Below are 17,213 nucleotides of genomic sequence, written 5' to 3'. Positions count from 1 at the left end.
CACACACAGCCACAGCATACCTTCACACACAGCCACAGCATACCTTCACACACAGCCACAGCATACCTTCACCTTCATACATTTCTTGGGTATTTTAAATCATTACCTATTTCATAAATTTTGGATATTTATGAAATAGGTAATGATTTAAAATACCCAAGAAATGTAATTGATAAATCTTTTAAAGTTGCTAGAAACACTTTTTATAATCCAAAAAGGGACAACCAGCCTTATTCAACTAAAAATATGTTGGTTCTCCCTTACCATGAAAACTTGGTTGATATGCCTTCTCTTCTTAAGACTTTTAATATTAAAGTTGTATTCAAAAATCTTGATACAGCAAAAAAACTTTTGATAAAGAATTCCCCCCAAAATGCTGATGGATGTGTCTATAAGATTCCTTGTAAAATTTGCGATAAAGTTTATTACGGTCAAACTGGTAAAAATCTCGAACTAAGATTAAAACATAAATATAGCATTAGAACTGGACAAGATTCCAATGCTCTATTTATTCATGTAAGAGATTTTAACCATCCAATTGATTTTCAAAAAGTTGAGAAAGTAGTATCAAGCAAGTCCATGGTCGACAGGAATATAATTGAATCTTGTTTCATAAAAAGCAGTTTTGACAATAATATGAATATTTCCTTTGGTTTATATAAATTAGATCCATTTATAATTAATAGAATTTGGGAAGAATTTAATAATACACTGGACAAATAATAATTTTTAAATTTTCTTGGGTAGAATAGCTTGGGGGTGAGTTGTGCAAGGGACCTATCCAAGTTGGGTCGCCGCGCGTCAGGTGTTTAACCGTTGTGGGATCTGATAGTGAGGTGCTGGCCGGACCCCTTATATAGCTTCCTTGGATGCTTTACTTTCATAGTTCCTTGATAATGTGAGTAGTCACGAAAGCGCTTGGAATTTCTCTATTCTTTCAGAGTGGTTGTTTTGCATATTTTGAAATCACCTGTTTACTGTGATCTTATTGCATATATATATATATATATATATATATATATATATATATATATATATATATATATATATATATATATATATATATGATGAAAAATTAAATTTGGGATCAATTCTTACTTAACCTCAATTTAGAATTTCTAGTTTGTATCTAATGAGGATAATTTCACCTGTGTGAGTGTTCAATGAAACTCACCTGCATGCTGTTAGAAACTGCTTTATCTAAATGTCTATTTTTACCTTAGATTTAACGTCTTTCGCCTGCAATTATCCTGTATAACAGAATTTAAGAATATATCAACATATCGTTGATCATTAAACTAATTCTCAGTGTATTTACTCTGAGAAATATGCACACATCTCGATGTATGTTTATCTGTATACCTTTGTATATATATACTGAGTCAAGCCTCTTCGCTATCGATGCCTCTCCTGTTGATAACTACGTCTCAACTTTACGTAACTACGATTCAGCTGTATATAGGCAATAGTGTGGCTCACCTGGTCCCACTGAAGAGAGGTGGTGGTAGTGATGTTTGCTGATGCTGGAGGTTCTTCTCCGTAGCCAGCAGCTCTGATGCACATGAAGGTGGTGGAGATGGCGATGTTGAAGGGCAGTGTGAAGGCCGGGATGTTGTGTCCACCCAGGATTTTGGCCAGGGCGCCCATCACACACACGCTGCGGAAAGAGACACCCAAGAACCCAAATTGGAATATCTGCGCTAATGATATTTACGCTGCCAGGGGAGGATATCTACGCAACCAGGAAGTATATTTATACTACCAGGGGAAGACATCTATGCAACCAGGGGGGATATCTACGCAACCAGGATGAATATCTACGCTACCAGGGGAAGATATCTATGCAACTAGGAGGGATATCTTCGCTACCAGGGGAAGATATCTATGCAACTAGGAGGGATATCTAGGCTACCATGGGAAGACATCTATGAAACCAGGGGGGATATCTACGCAACGAGGAGGGATATCTACGCTACCAGGGGAGGATATCTACGCTACCTGGGGGGCATATCTACGCTACCTGGGGAAGATATCTACGCAACCAGGAGGGATATCTACGCTACCAGGGAAAGATATCTATGCAACTAGGAGGGATATCTACGCTACCTGGGGGAAGGCATCTACGCAACCAGGAGAGATATCTACGCTACCAAGGGGGGATATCTACGCTCCCAGGAGGGATATCTACACTACATGGGGAAGATGACTCACGAAATCGTAATGACACGATTGCAAACAAACCATATCACGGGCGGGATTTGAAAATACGGTCAGTCTCAAAACTCCAGACCGTCGCGTTAGCCACTGGACCAGCTAGCCACAATAAGATTCGTCCAACTAGGTATATTTCTACACCATAGGAAGGTTAGCATAGGCACCACTGTGACCACAAATGCAAGTTTTTACAGACGAATCTTCAGCTAGCATGGCCGTGACGAACTCTAGCTCAAGTTCCCTCACTGCCGTCAACATGACTGACGAAATCGTAATGACACGATTGCAAACAATCGTGGCTAGCTGGTCCAGTGGCTAACGCGACGGTCTGGAGTTTTGAGACTCTCTGACCGCGGGTTCAAATCCCACACGTGGTATGGGGAAGATATCGACGCTACCAAGGGAAGATATCTACGCTACCAGGAGGGATATCTACACTACATGGGGAAGATATCTACGCTAACAGGGGAAGATATCTACACTACCAGGGAAAGATATCCACACTACCAGGGGAAGATATCTACGCTACCAGGGGAAGATATCCACGCTACCAGTGGATGTATACATACATATTCTGAGAAACACAGAGAGCAGTGGATAGGAGATGGTGGTACTGGTGGTGATGGTGGAGTGGGTGATGATGGTGGTACTGGTGGTAATGGTGGAGTGGGTGATAATAGTGGTACTGGAGACCTGGAGTTTACCTGGAGAGAGTTCCGGGGGTCAACGCCCCCGCGGCCCGGTCTGTGACCAGGCCTCCTGGTAGATCAGAGCCTGATCAACCAGGCTGTTGCTGCTGGCTGCACGCAAACCAACGTACGAGCCACAGCCCGGCTGGTCAGGAACCGACTTTAGGTGCTTGTCCAGTGCCAGTTTGAAGACTGCCAGGGGGTAATCCCCCTTATGTATGCTGGGAGGCAGTTGAACAGTCTCGGGCCCCTGACACTTATTGTATGGTCTCTTAACGTGCTAGTGACACCCCTGCTTTTCATTGGGGGGATGTTGCATCGTCTGCCAAGTCTTTTGCTTTCGTAGTGAGTGATTTTCGTGTGCAAGTTCGGTACTAGTCCCTCTAGGATTTTCCAGGTGTATATAATCATGTATCTCTCCCGCCTGCGTTCCAGGGAATACAGTTTTAGGAACCTCAAGCGCTCCCAGTAATTGAGGTGTTTTATCTCCGTTATGCGCGCCGTGAAGGTTCTCTGTACATTTTCTAGGTCAGCAATTTCACCTACCTTGAAAGGTGCTGTTAGCGTGCAGCAATATTCCAGCCTAGATAGAACAAGTGACCTGAAGAGTGTCATCATGGGCTTGGCCTCCCTAGTTTTGAAGGTTCTCATTATCCATCCTGTCATTTTTCTAGCAGATGCGATTGATACAATGTTATGGTCCTTGAAGGTGAGATCCTCCGACATGATCACTCCCAGGTCTTTGACGTTGGTGTTTCACTCTATTTTGTGGCCAGAATTTGTTTTGTACTCTGATGAAGATTTAATTTCCTCGTGTTTACCATATCTGAATAATTAAAATTTCTCATCGTTGAACTTCATATTGTTTTCTGCAGCCCACTGAAAGATTCGGTTGATGTCCGCCTGGAGCCTTGCAGTGTCTGCAATGGAAGACACTGTCATGCAGATTCGGGTGTCATCTGCAAAGGAAGACACGGTGCTGTGGCTGACATCCTTGTCTATGTCGGATATGAGGATGAGGAACAAGATGGGAGCGAGTACTGTGCCTTGTGGAACGGAGCTTTTCACCGTAGCTGCCTCGGACTTTACTCTGTTGACGACTACTCTCTGCGTTCTGTTAGTGAGGAAATTATAGATCCATCGACCGACTTTTCCTGTTATTCCTTCAGCACGCATTTTGTGCGCTATTACGCCATGGTCACACTTGTCGAAGGCTTTTGCAAAGTCTGTATATATTACATCCGCATTCTTTTTATCTTCAAGTGCATTTAGGACCTTGTCGTAGTGATCCAATAGTTGAGACAGACAGGAGCGACCTGTTCTAAACCCGTGTTGCCCTGGGTTGTGTAACTGATGGGTTTCTAGATGGGTGGTGATCTTGCTTCTTAGGACCCTTTCAAAGATTTTTATGATATGGGATGTTAGTGCTATCGGTCTGTAGTTCCTTGCTGTTGCTTTACTGCCCCCTTTGCGGAGTGGGGCTATGTCTGTTGTTTTTAGTAACTGTGGGACGACCCCCGTGTCCTTGCTCCCTCTCCATAGGATGGAAAAGGCTCGTGATAGGGGCTTCTTGCAGTTCTTGATGAACACAGAGTTCCATGAGTCTGGCCCTGGGGCAGAGTGCATGGGCATGTCATTTATCGCCTGTTCGAAGTCATTTGGCGTTAGGATAACATCGGATAGGCTTGTGTTAACCAAATTCTGTGGCTCTCTCATAAAAAATTCATTTTGATCTTCGACTCTCAGTCTGGTTAGCGGCTTGCTAAAAACTGAGTCATATTGGGACTTGAGTAGCTCACTCATTTCCTTGCTGTCATCTGTGTAGGACCCATCTTGTTTAAGTAGGGGCCCAATACTGGACGTTGTTCTCGACTTTGATTTGGCATAGGAGAAGAAATACTTTGGGTTTCTTTCGATTTCATTTATGGCTTTTAGTTCTTCCCGCGATTCCTGACTCCTATAAGATTCCTTTAGCTTAAGTTCGATGCTTGCTATTTCTCTGACCAGTGTCTCCCTACGCATTTCAGATATATTGACATCTTTTAGCCGCTCTGTTATTCTTTTCCGTCGCCTGTAAAGGGAGCGCCTGTCTCTTTCTATTTTACATCTACTCCTCCTTTTTCTTAGAGGAATAAGCCTTGTGCATACATCGAGTGCCACCAAGTTAATCTGTTCTAGGCATAAGTTGGGGTCTGTGTTGCTTAGTATATCTTCCCAGCTTATATCGGTTAGGACTTGGTTTACTTGGTCCCACTTTATATTTTTGTTACTGAAGTTGAATTTGGTGAATGCTCCCTCGTGACTAGTCTCATTATGTCGGTCTGGGGCTCCACGCATACATGTCTGAACCTCAATTATGTTGTGATCTGAGTATATTGTTTTTGATATGGTGACATTTCTTATCAGATCATCATTGTTAGTGAAGATGAGGTCTAGTGTATTCTCCAGTCTAGTAGGCTCTATTATTTGCTGGTTTAAATTGAATATTGTGCAGAGATTTAAAAGCTCGTGTGAGTGTGAGTTTTCATCAGAGCTGCCTCATGGTGTTATTTCTGCAACAATATTATTTGCTATATTCCTCCATTTTAGATGCCTTAACTTGAAATCCCCCAAGAGCAAGATGTTGGGTGCAGGAGCTGGAAGATTTTCCAGACAGTGGTCAATATTTAACAGCTGTTCCTGGAATTACTGGGATGTTGCATCCGGAGGCTTGTAGACTACCACAATGAATAGGTTTTGGTTCTCGACCTTTACTGCTAAAACTTCCACTACATCATTTGAGGCATTTAGCAGTTCTGTGCAAACAAGTGACTCTGCAATGTACTGGTGGTAATGGTGGAGAGGGTGATGATGGTGGTACTGGTGGTAATGGTGGAGTGGGTAATGATGGTGGTACTGGTGGTAATGGTGGAGTGGGTGATGATGGTGGTACTGGTGGTAATGGAGGAGAGGGTGATGATGGTGATACTGGTGGTAATGGTGGAGTGGGTGATGATGGTGGTACTGGTGGCAATGGTGGAGAGGGTGATGATGGTGATACTGGTGGTAATGGTGGAGTAGGAGATAATAGTGGTACTGGTGGTAATGATGGAGTGGGTGATGATGGTGGTACTTGTGGTAATGGAGGAGAGGGTGATGATGGTGGTACTGGTGGTAATGGTGGAGTGGGAGATGATGGTGGTACTGGTGATAATGGTGGAGTGGGAGATGATGGTGGTACTGGTGGTAATGGTGGAGTGGGTGATGATAGTGGTACTGGTGGTAATGGTGGAGTGAGTGATGATAGTGGTACTGGTGGTAATGGTGGAGTGGGTGATGATGGTGGTACTGGTGGTAATAGTGGAGAGGGTGATGATGGAGGTACTGGTGGTAATGGTGGAGTGGGTGATGATGGTGGTACTGGTGGTAATGGTGGAATGGGTAATGATGGTGGTACTGTTGGTAAAGGTGGAGAGGGTGATGATGGTGGCTCTGGTGGTAATGGTGGAGAGTGTGATGATGGTGGTTCTGGTGGTAATGGTGGAGTGGGAGATGATGGTGGTACTGGTGGTAATGGTGGAGTGGGAGATGATGGTGGTAATGGTGGAGTGGGAGATGATGGTGGTACTGGTGGTAATCGTGGAGAGGGTGTTGATGGTGGTACTGGTGGTAATGGTGGAGTGGGTGATGATGATGGTACTGGTGGTAATGGTGGAGTGGATGATGATGGTGGTACTGGTGGTAATGGTGGAGTGGGAGATGAGGGTGGTACTGGTGGTAATGATGGTGGTACTGGTGGTAGTGGTGGAGAGGGTGATGATGGTGGTACTGGTGGTAATGGTGGAGTGGGAGATGATGGTGGTACTGGTGATAATGGTGGAGAGGGTGATGATGGTGGTACTGGTGGTAATGGTGGAGAGGGTGATGCTGGTGGTACTGGTGGTAATGGTGGAGAGGGTGATGATGGTGGTACTGGTGGTAATGGTGGAGAGGGTGATGATGGTGGTACTGGTGGTAATGGTGGAGTGGGTGATGATGGTGGTACTGGTGGTAATGGTACTGGTGGTGATGGTGTTACTGGTGGTGATGATGGTACTGGTGGTGATGATGGTACTGGCGGTGAATGGTACTGGTGGCGATGGTGCTACTGGTGGTGGTGGTGGTACTGGTGGTGATAGTGGTACTGATGGTGATAATGGTACTGATGGTGATGGTGGTACTGGTGGTGATGATGGTACTGGTGGTGATGGTGGTAGTGGGTGATGATGTTGGTACTAATGGTGATGGTGGTAGTGAGTGATGATGGTAGTAGTGGGTGATGATGGTGTTGTTAGTGATGGTGGTAGTGGATGGTGATGGTGGTACTGGTGGTGATGGTGGTACTGGTGGTGATTGTACTGGTGGCGATGATGGCAGTGGTGGTAGTGGGTGGTGATGGTGGTACTGATGGTGATGGTGGTACTGGTGGTGATGGTGGTAGTGGGTGATGATGGTGGTAGTGGGTGATGATGGTGGTAGTGAGCTGTGATGGTGGTAGTGAGTTGTGATGGTGGTAGTGACTTGTAATGGTGGTAGCGGGTGGTGATGGTACTGGTGGTGATAGTGGTACTGGTGGTGATGGTGGTAGTGGGTGATGAAGGTGGTACTAGTGGTGGTGGTGGTAGTGAGTTGTGATGGTGGTAGTGGGTGGTGATGGTGGTAGTGAGTGGTGATAGCTGTGGTGTTGTTGGTGGTAGTGAGAGAGGTACACCCACCTGAACACTGCTGCTACTATGATGTAGCCCCAGATAGCAGGTGTCAGTGGCGTGTGGAACACTAGTGGGAAGACAGCAGTGCCAACACTGCCCACCAGCACAGCGTTGAAGTTACTGTGACCAGCTGCGACCATTTCGTCACTCCAGTTGAGTATCTGCGTGAGGAGAATGAAGACTTTTACGCTCACATTTACCGCCTCAGCGTACTTTGCAATGTTGTTCATTATTTAAGACGATGTTTGAACATCGACGAGCTTGGCGCTTTTCCTTGAGCTCAGTAATATTAATATATTTCCTCGTTTTCTGCGTCTAAGGTTGAGCACCTCAGTATCTTTCTTACGATGGCGTTTCGCCAGTCACTGGTTTCTTCAACTCAATAAAGAATTTATTTAGTGTTGAAACTAAATACAGTTGAAGAGGTAATTAGTCCCTGACCATGGATGAAGCAACACTGAAACTTAGTAAAGGGAAATGAGCTGTTTGAAGCATTTTTTAATTTGGAAAAGTTGTATGATAGCTTGGACTGGTGAGTGAAGGGACTGGTACTGGCAGACATGTGAAGTAGATAGTAAGTTGTTGGATGGTTGGTCGGTTAATGAGGTCTAAAGCCTATCGACTACACGAGGATCATTGAGGCTGCGCGTAACCTATTCATTATCAGACATGTATACTTTAATACTTAAAAGGAGATTAAAGTAAACTCTCAGCATATATACGAGAGAGAAATATACCTCTGTGTACATATCTTGTGAAAAGTTGTTAAAAACTGTCGAGTTTTTATGAGGAGACAGAGACTCAGGTCTGGGTATGTACGAAACCTAAGAAATATTTTACATTACAACTAGGCTTCAGGACGCTGATGTGTGTGTTACTGTAGTTGCTTAATGTTAATAGATGAGTTATAAAACAAGTGAATGCTAGAGTGTTGGATAGAGGTGCAGGATTAAAGGGTAAGTGATTAATTGTAACGTGATATTTGCTGTGGCTGCTGATATTACCAGTGTTTTGTGGGAAACTCAGAAGGAAACTTGTCGAGATTACTGGAGGAGTTGAGAAAGTGTCTCTGGGGAAGATAAAACTTCAGTATTTCTCTCTGTATTAGACTGAACAAAAGATTGATTCATAGGTTACTCGTCTCGTTAATCAACATACCGTTGATGTTGCACTGGTGTCTTGCTCATCAAGTTAAAAAGTTAAGAAAGAAGGAAGGTGTCAAGAGTAAGATGACTAGGGAATGAAAGGTTGGGCGTGAAAATAAAAATCATGATTATGGAGGTGTTACGGCAGATGGGTCTTTAAAAGATGCAAGTCACAGAATAAATATCAGAGAGAATATAGTTTACCAGTGGTTAGTGGGAATGGTGGTTTTTGAGTAAGACCTGCCTTGTGTCGGCCAGTAAGTAAGTAAGTAAGTAAGTTTATTCAGGTATACACAATTACAGTTACATAGAATTATCATACATAGCAGCATATGTGTAGAGAACCTGGGATAACCCAAAAAAGTCAGACAGAGTGACTTATTTCCATTGGGGTCCTTTTACCTTATTATTATAATATAAAGGTTATAATATTTTCTTATTATTCTATAATGAAGATAACATCTTATTATCATACTAAAAAGACTATCTACTACACGAGGGTCATTAAGACTATCTACAATACGAGGGTCATTACTAGGAATATGGTAAAATTTACACGTATGTTAGCTAAAAAATAGAAAATCATTCCCCTCCCTTTCTGTAGCTACATTCATCAGACACCTTTTGGCACTCTTCTTGAACTGGCTCATGCTATGACTGGCTTTGACATGTGCGGGCAGTCTGTTCCATTCCTTTATTGCTGTACAATAAAAGGTGTTTGAAGCCTGGCCACTGACTGTGAGTACTACAAAGTTGTGCTCTCTCCCCCTAGTACTATGATTGCTTTGGTTCCCAACTTTGACAAAATTGACAGCAAGATATTCTGGACACTGTTTGTGAGCAATTTTATAAACATGATTTAGCTTCAGTTGTTTTACTCTGTCTTCAACATTCAGCATATCCAACTGCTGTAATTCATCCTGGCCTACATGTTCTCTTGGTCCCAGCCCCAGGATGAATCTTACGATTTTGTTCTGGGTGATTTGCAGTCTATCTTTCAGTTTTTTTGTCAAGGCAGAGTACCAAGAAGAGAAAGCGTAATCCATATGGCATTGTATAAGGGCTAGACATAGGGTCCTGCGAGCCTCAGTAGGTAGACACTGTGCTTGTCTATACAGGAACTTCAGTCTGGCATTCGCTTTCTTTACTACACTGTTCCCTATCAATTCTCCTGACATGCATGGGTCAAAGGGGATTCCCAAATATTTTACTGATGAAACCAAAGTGATGGGCTCCCCATTACATTGAACATTAAAATTATTTACCCTTCTCAGTTTATGTTTCGTGCCAAAGAGAATGGCTTCAGTTTTCCCTAGGTGTAATGATAGTTTGTTGTCTACTAACCATTTGCTGCAGGACTCCAGTTCCAGTGTTAAAACATTAGCAATATCTTGTGGGTCTTTACCTGACACTAACAGAGCATTGTCATCTGGATACAGTAGGAGTTTGCACTTGACACTGATAGGCATATCATTGACATAACATAAGAATAATAAGGGACCCAGAATACTACCTTGGGGAACTCCACATGTTATCGGCAGGGGTTCTGATTCAGTTTTGTTGATTTTGACTATTTGTCTCCTGTTGCTAAGGTAGGACTTAAACCAGTCTACAGAACCTGTACCGATAGCTTGAAGTTTATTACATAATATATTGTGGTTGACAGTATCGAAGGCCTTTTGCAGGTCTAAGGTTACCATACCTATGAGGTTCCCCTTTGACATTTCAGTTCTCAGGTAATCCATCAGATTAATAAGGGAGGTGTCGGTTGAGTAGGATCTTCTAAAGCCCGATTGATAGCTATGGAGAATGTTGTTGTCATTAAGGTACTTAACTACTTGAGAATACACCGCCCTCTCTAGAATTTTAGATATTATACTGAGTATACTAACAGGCCTATAGTTGCTTACATCAGACCTACTATTTTTCTTGAAGATAGGAGTAACTCTGGCCTCCTTGAACCCCTCCGGTACGGTATTAGTGGTGATTGATAGATTTATTATGTGAGCAATAGGGATTGACAGTTCAGAAGCACCATCTTTTAGGAACTTAGACGGGATGTTATCAGGGCCTGTGCTCTTAGTTGGGTTTACCTGCTTAGTTCTTTTTGAATAAAGTCATGAGATACACTTACTAGTTGACAACTGTTTGGGGTTACCCCTTTATTGGTATAGTATGTTTGAAACTTATCAGAGTCTGTGTTAAAGGTATTTGATGCAGCTGGTAGTTTACTTACTAGTGTTGATGCAACAGATGTGTAGTATGAATTAAAGCAATTTGCCACCTTAGATGTTTCGTGGCATACCTCATTATCGATAGTGAGTACTATGTTAGACCTATCTACTGGCTTATGGCTATACCCCAACTGTTTTAGTTGTTGCCAGAGCTTTCTGGGGTTATGCTTATACTCTTCAATTTTTGAGCAGTAGTGCTTTGCATTTGCTCCTTTTATAAGTCTCTGTACTCTGTTCCTCACCCTTTGGAATTCATTTAGTGCTGCAATATCCTGTCTGTTTGCTTTAAATCTTTTTAGCAGCTGGTCTCTGAATTTCATATTATCTAATGTCTCAGTATTCATCCAGGGTTCAGTTCTTCGTTTAATCCTAACCTCTTTAACTGGTGCAATATTATCAAGGATGGTAGTGAACATTGTTTTGAATTTTTCCCAGGCATCGTTTACGTCCGTGCAACTTGTTATCTCTGTCCAGTCACAATTGTGTAGCCTATTTACCAGTGTTTCTTTACTGTAGTTTCTAGTTGACCTCATTTTTATTGTCCTGTGTAGGCCTATCCTATCCCTAGTGATTTTCCTGGTGCAGTAAATGATGAAATGATCACTAAGACCTGTGGTAATGACGCCTGACTGACTAATGTTCTCAGAGCGGTTACAAAGTATGTGGTCAATTAGGGTGGCTGAGAACTGTGTGATCCGGGTTGGAGTATTAATTAGTTGAGTGTAACTATTTAATCCTAGAATTTGCTTATACCTTTTGCATAGCCCGTTATTTTGCTGCTGAAAACAGATATTGAAGTCGCCCAGTATTATTGTCTCGCAATTGTTTTCAACTCCGGACAAGACTCTGGAAAAGTCTTCTAAGAACTGGTCCTGGGTAGGAGGGCGGTAACTAGTTCCTACTAAGATGGGTTTGGTCTTAGGAAGCAGCACTTCAAACCATAGAATCTCCAGTTTATTGCTATTTAAATCAGGTCTTGGGTTGTAAGCTAAGTCATTTCTAATGTAGGCACATACTCCACCACCCTTTCTGTTCCTATCTAAGCGTTTTATGTTGTAACCATCTATTTTGACCTCGTCGTCAGTCACCGTATCATCCAACCAAGATTCAGAGATGGTTATAACTGCCGCCCTAATTTTGTTAGCTAGAATCCTAATCTCTGCCAATTTAGGAAGAAGTGATCTTGCATTGACATGAATAAAGTGAAGGCCTGTTTTCATAAAACAATCATAATCATCAATATATGGCAATGGGTCATTTGTATTAAAATTAGGTAAATCAACGTCATCACTGCTAAAGGGTAACTGTGCCAAAGTGCATTTGTTACACACAAAATGAATTCTGGCACCGTTGCTATAATTGTACATACATCCATCATGCACCCACCCCTTACACATTTTACATAAGGTGCCTTTTCTGTTTTTCATGCGTACTTTAGTACAGTGTATGCACCTGTTTGGTAGTGTTTGAGATAATAATGGCTGTATCGTCTCACATTGACCTATGTATGCATTACATATGGAGTTAAGGTTATAATTCCTAGCTACTAGACCGTCATTATCGCCGTCATTTATCTGTCTGTTTTGCCTCTGCACAATAGTTTGAGGTCCTGGATTAATTTGGATATCACCACTTAAGAGCGCTACAATAAGAGCTGTGTGCCACTGTTTTTGTTTGGGTATGCGGTGTTGCCATACCTTGTGGCGATAGTGACATTTACTTTTCTGGTAGGATGGCAACTGTTGGGCTTTTACTGTCCAGGGCGCTGTTACTCCATTCACCTTTTCCACCCCCCATGACTGATTTCTTTCTTCATGGAATTGAAGAAGAAATATAAATATTATTATGGCAGCCTGTACCCCCCTAATGCCTGCCATTTTCACTCTTCGCTCTTTTACTCATATACAATAATATTTATTACTCTTTTCCAGTCCCTAGTACACTTAGTATCTGCTTTAGCAATCACCACTGAATTACTAGTAAAATTTCCTCTTCAAAACCCTCTTCACTGCTCACTTTTCCCTTAACTTCACAAAACCCTTACAGTTAACCCCTTATTACACACTCCCCTTCCCATCTCACTTCACAGTCTGGCTTCACCAATTAACTTCTAACTCCTTTCCATTCTGGTAGATCAGAAAGGTTTAATCCATGGTTTTATCCTTCCAAATCCCCCTCAATTCCATTTATCGGGGGTTGTGTGGTGTTGTTGTCTCCTGACCTGTTCTGCTGACTCAGCCATTTTTAAAACACTGAGGGGAGTAACACCACCTGACTTTCCTTGAGTTTATAGATATATTTGGCGTTTTCTGCTATGATTTTCTCACTGTACACTGGTCAGCTGAATATAGGTCAGCTACTAAAACATTAACCTTGACTGTTTAACTATTCACTTGATTTAGAAAGACACGTAAGCAAACACTATGACATATTTATTAGAAAACGTTTCGGTCCTGGAACCGTGATCAAGGTCCCAGGACCGAAACGTTTTCTAATAAATATGTCATAGTGTTTGCTTACGTGTCTTTCTAAACCAACTTGTCGGTATTTATTACCAAGGTTTATACCAACTATTCACTTCTTTCCCACGACTGGCACTGAGGGATAACCGTCCTATACCTTGGAGTTTTGTACTGTTGATTTGACGATGTCTCCTGTGTTTCCCTCTCGTTAGCACTGGTACAGGTGATATGATGGTGGTACAGATATGATGCTACTGTCAACAGATGAACGTCAGTAAAGATGAGAATTTCACTTCGCTAGTTGTACGTCTGGCAGTAGCGGCTGTTTGGATGCCGGTCAGCCATGTTTAAATGCTCAATTCTTTCCCTCGTTTGGCACTGAAGAAAAAAGTCCTATAGACCTGTCATTTCCTTGGAGATTTAGTTGATCAGGTTTTCTGCCATGTTGTCTTCCCGTTAAACACTGGTGCAGTTGATATGGAGGTCAGTTATTTCATTGTAGTGGAAAACGTCTCATGTCTGGTTCACGTCTGGCAGCAGGTCTGGTACTTGCTACAGTCTTCCTCCATTCTTATGTTCGGTGGATGCGAAAAGGGACGGTACACCAAAGAGGAGACTGGGTCACCCTACGTCGGAGGGAAGCTGTCCACTGACTTGTTTACATTGTGAAGTAACAAGATAATTGTCACTCAGCATGAGTGGGCAGTGAGAGAAGCTCCGTAATAGTGTATAGCTGTTACCTGAGGTTTACCTGGAGAGGGTTTCGGGGGTCAACGCTCCCGCGGCCCGGTCTGAGACCAGGCCTCATGGTGGATCAGGGTCTGATCAACCAGGCTGTTACTGCTGGCCACACGCAAGCTGACGTACGAATCACAGCCCGGTTGGTCACGTACTGACTTTAGGTGAGTGTCCAGTGCACCCAGTAATACTAATAGTGGTGTCTGAGGGGTCGCTGAGGGTAACAACTGTAGTGTATAAGATACTGTACGTGAGTCTATCCCGGTAACTACTGTACGTGAGTCTATCCCGGTAACTACTGTACGTGAGTCTATCCCGGTAACTACTGTACGTGAGTCTACCTCGGTAACTACTGCACGTGAGACTATCCCGGTAACTACTGTACGTGAGTCTATCCCGGTAACTACTGTACGTGAGTCTATCCCGGTAACTACTGTACGTGAGTCTATCCCGGTAACTACTGTACGTGAGTCTACCTCGGTAACTACTGCACGTGAGACTATCCCGGTAACTACTGTACGTGAGTCTATCCCGGTAACTACTGTACGTGAGTCTACCTCGGTAACTACTGTACGTGAGTCTATCCCGGTAACTACTGTACGTGAGTCTATCCCGGTAACTACTGTACGTGAGTCTATCCCGGTAACTACTGTACGTGAGTCTACCTCGGTAACTACTGCACGTGAGACTATCCCGGTAACTACTGTACGTGAGTCTATCCCGGTAACTACTGTACGTGAGTCTATCCCGGTAACTACTGTACGTGAGTCTACCTCGGTAACTACTGCACGTGAGACTATCCCGGTAACTACTGTACGTGAGTCTATTCCGGTAACTACTGTACGTGAGTCTATCCCGGTAACTACTGTACGTGAGTCTATCCCGGTAACTACTGTACGTGAGTCTACCTCGGTAACTACTGCACGTGAGACCTTCCCGGTAACTACTGTACGTGAGTCTATCCCGGTAACTACTGTACGTGAGTCTACCTCGGTAACTACTGTACGTGAGTCTATCCCAGTAACTACTGTACGTGAGTCTACCTCGGTAACTACTGTACGTGAGTCTATCCCGGTAACTACTGTACGTGAGTCTATCCCGGTAACTACTGTACGTGAGTCTATCCCGGTAACTACTGTACGTGAGTCTACCTCGGTAACTACTGTACGTGAGTCTATCCCGGTAACTACTGTACGTGAGTCTACCTCGGTAACTACTGCACGTGAGACTATCCCGGTAACTACTGTACGTGAGTCTATCCCGGTAACTACTGTACGTGAGTCTACCTCGGTAACTACTGTACGTGAGTCTATCCCAGTAACTACTGTACGTGAGTCTACCTCGGTAACTACTGTACGTGAGTCTATCCCGGTAACTACTGTACGTGAGTCTATCCCGGTAACTACTGTACGTGAGTCTATCCCGGTAACTACTGTACGTGAGTCTACCTCGGTAACTACTGTACGTGAGTCTATCCCGGTAACTACTGTACGTGAGTCTATCCCGGTAACTACTGTACGTGAGTCTATCCCGGTAACTACTGTACGTGAGTCTATCCCGGTAACTACTGTACGTGAGTCTATCCCGGTAACTACTGTACGTGAGTCTACCTCGGTAACTACTGTACGTGAGTCTATCCCGGTAACTACTGTACGTGAGTCTACCTCGGTAACTACTGTACGTGAGTCTATGCAGGTAACTAGTACGCGGGTCTTCCAAGGCAACTATTGTACGTTAGTCTTTCACAGTATACTCTCTATTTAAAGTCGCTTGGTTAATTGTACTCATCTAGCAGGAATAAAAAGATACAATAGCGCTACTGGAACAAAACACAACTAACCCACACACAGGAAGAGCTCACAACGACGTTTAGGTCCGACTTGGACCGAAATGTCGCCGGAAGCTTCTCTCTCCTCTGTGCGGGTTATTGGTAAATTATACTCATCAATTGCAGTGGTCGAGTCTCGGCTCCCGGCCCCGCCTCCCCGCTGGCTGCTGCAGAGTGGCTAGCACCACACCTGAGAGCAGCTAGTCAACACACCTGAGCGCTGCTAGTCAACACACCTGAGCGCTGCTAGTCAACACACATGAGCTCTGCTAGTCAACACACCTGAGCGCTGCTAGTCAAGACACCTGAGAGCTGCTAGCCAACACACCTGAGAGCTGCTAGTCAACACACCTGAGAGCTGCTAGCCAACACACCTGAGAGCTGCTAGCCAACACACCTGAGTGCTGCTAGCCAACGCACCTGAGTGCTGCTAGCCAACGCACCTGAGCGCTGCTAGCCAACACACCCGAGAGCTCCTAGCCAACACACCTGAGAGCTGCTAGCCAACACACCTGAGAGCTGCTAGCCAACACACCTGAGTGCTGCTAGCCAACACACCTGAGTGCTGCTAGCCAACACACCTGAGTGCTGCTAGCCAACGCACCTGAGCGCTGCTAGCCAACACACCCGAGAGCTCCTAGCCAACACACCTGAGCACTGCTAGCCAACACACCTGAGCGCTGCTAGCCAACACACCTGAGCTTTGCTAGTCAACACACTTGAGAGCTGCTAGCCAACGCACCTGAGCGCTGCTAGCCAACACACCTGAGAGCTGCTAGCCAACACACATGAGCGCTGCTAGCCAACACACCTGAGCGCTGCTAGCCAACACACCCGAGAGCTCCTAGCCAACACACCTGAGCGCTGCTAGCCAACACACCTGAGCACTGCTAGTCAACACACCTGAGCACTGCTAGTCAACACACCTGAGCACTGCTAGCCAACACACCTGAGCGCTGCTAGCCAACACACCTGAGCGCTGCTAGCCAACACACCTGAGCACTGCTAGTCAACACACCTGAGAGCTGCTAGTCAACACACATGAGAGCTGCTAGCCAACGCACCTGAGCGCTGCTAGCCAATACACCTGAGAGCTGCTAGCCAACACACCTGAGAGCTGCTAGCCAACACACCTGAGCGCTGCTACCCAACACACCTGAGCGCTGCTAGCAACAC

The 17,213-nt window shown here is 44.2% G+C and overlaps 1 protein-coding gene across 1 annotated transcript in view; it reads right to left on the bottom strand.

Moving 5' to 3' along the window:
- LOC128704608 (urea transporter 1) overlaps positions 1–17,213 on the bottom strand; it is a 45,664-nt gene that overhangs the window by 7,517 nt on the left and 20,934 nt on the right. Inside the window, exons 4-5 of the mRNA XM_070089602.1 lie at positions 7,637–7,791; positions 1,480–1,657 (exon numbers count right to left, since the gene is read on the bottom strand). Of these exons, the coding sequence (XP_069945703.1) occupies positions 1,480–1,657; positions 7,637–7,791 (333 nt within the window). The remainder of the gene's footprint in view (positions 1–1,479; positions 1,658–7,636; positions 7,792–17,213) is intronic.

The sequence above is a fragment of the Cherax quadricarinatus genome, chromosome 2, assembly GCF_038502225.1.
Source record: "Cherax quadricarinatus isolate ZL_2023a chromosome 2, ASM3850222v1, whole genome shotgun sequence".
Lineage (NCBI taxonomy): Eukaryota > Metazoa > Arthropoda > Malacostraca > Decapoda > Parastacidae > Cherax > Cherax quadricarinatus.
The sequence above is the reverse complement of the archived record's forward strand: the minus strand, read 5'-3'. Positions and strand labels throughout refer to the sequence as shown.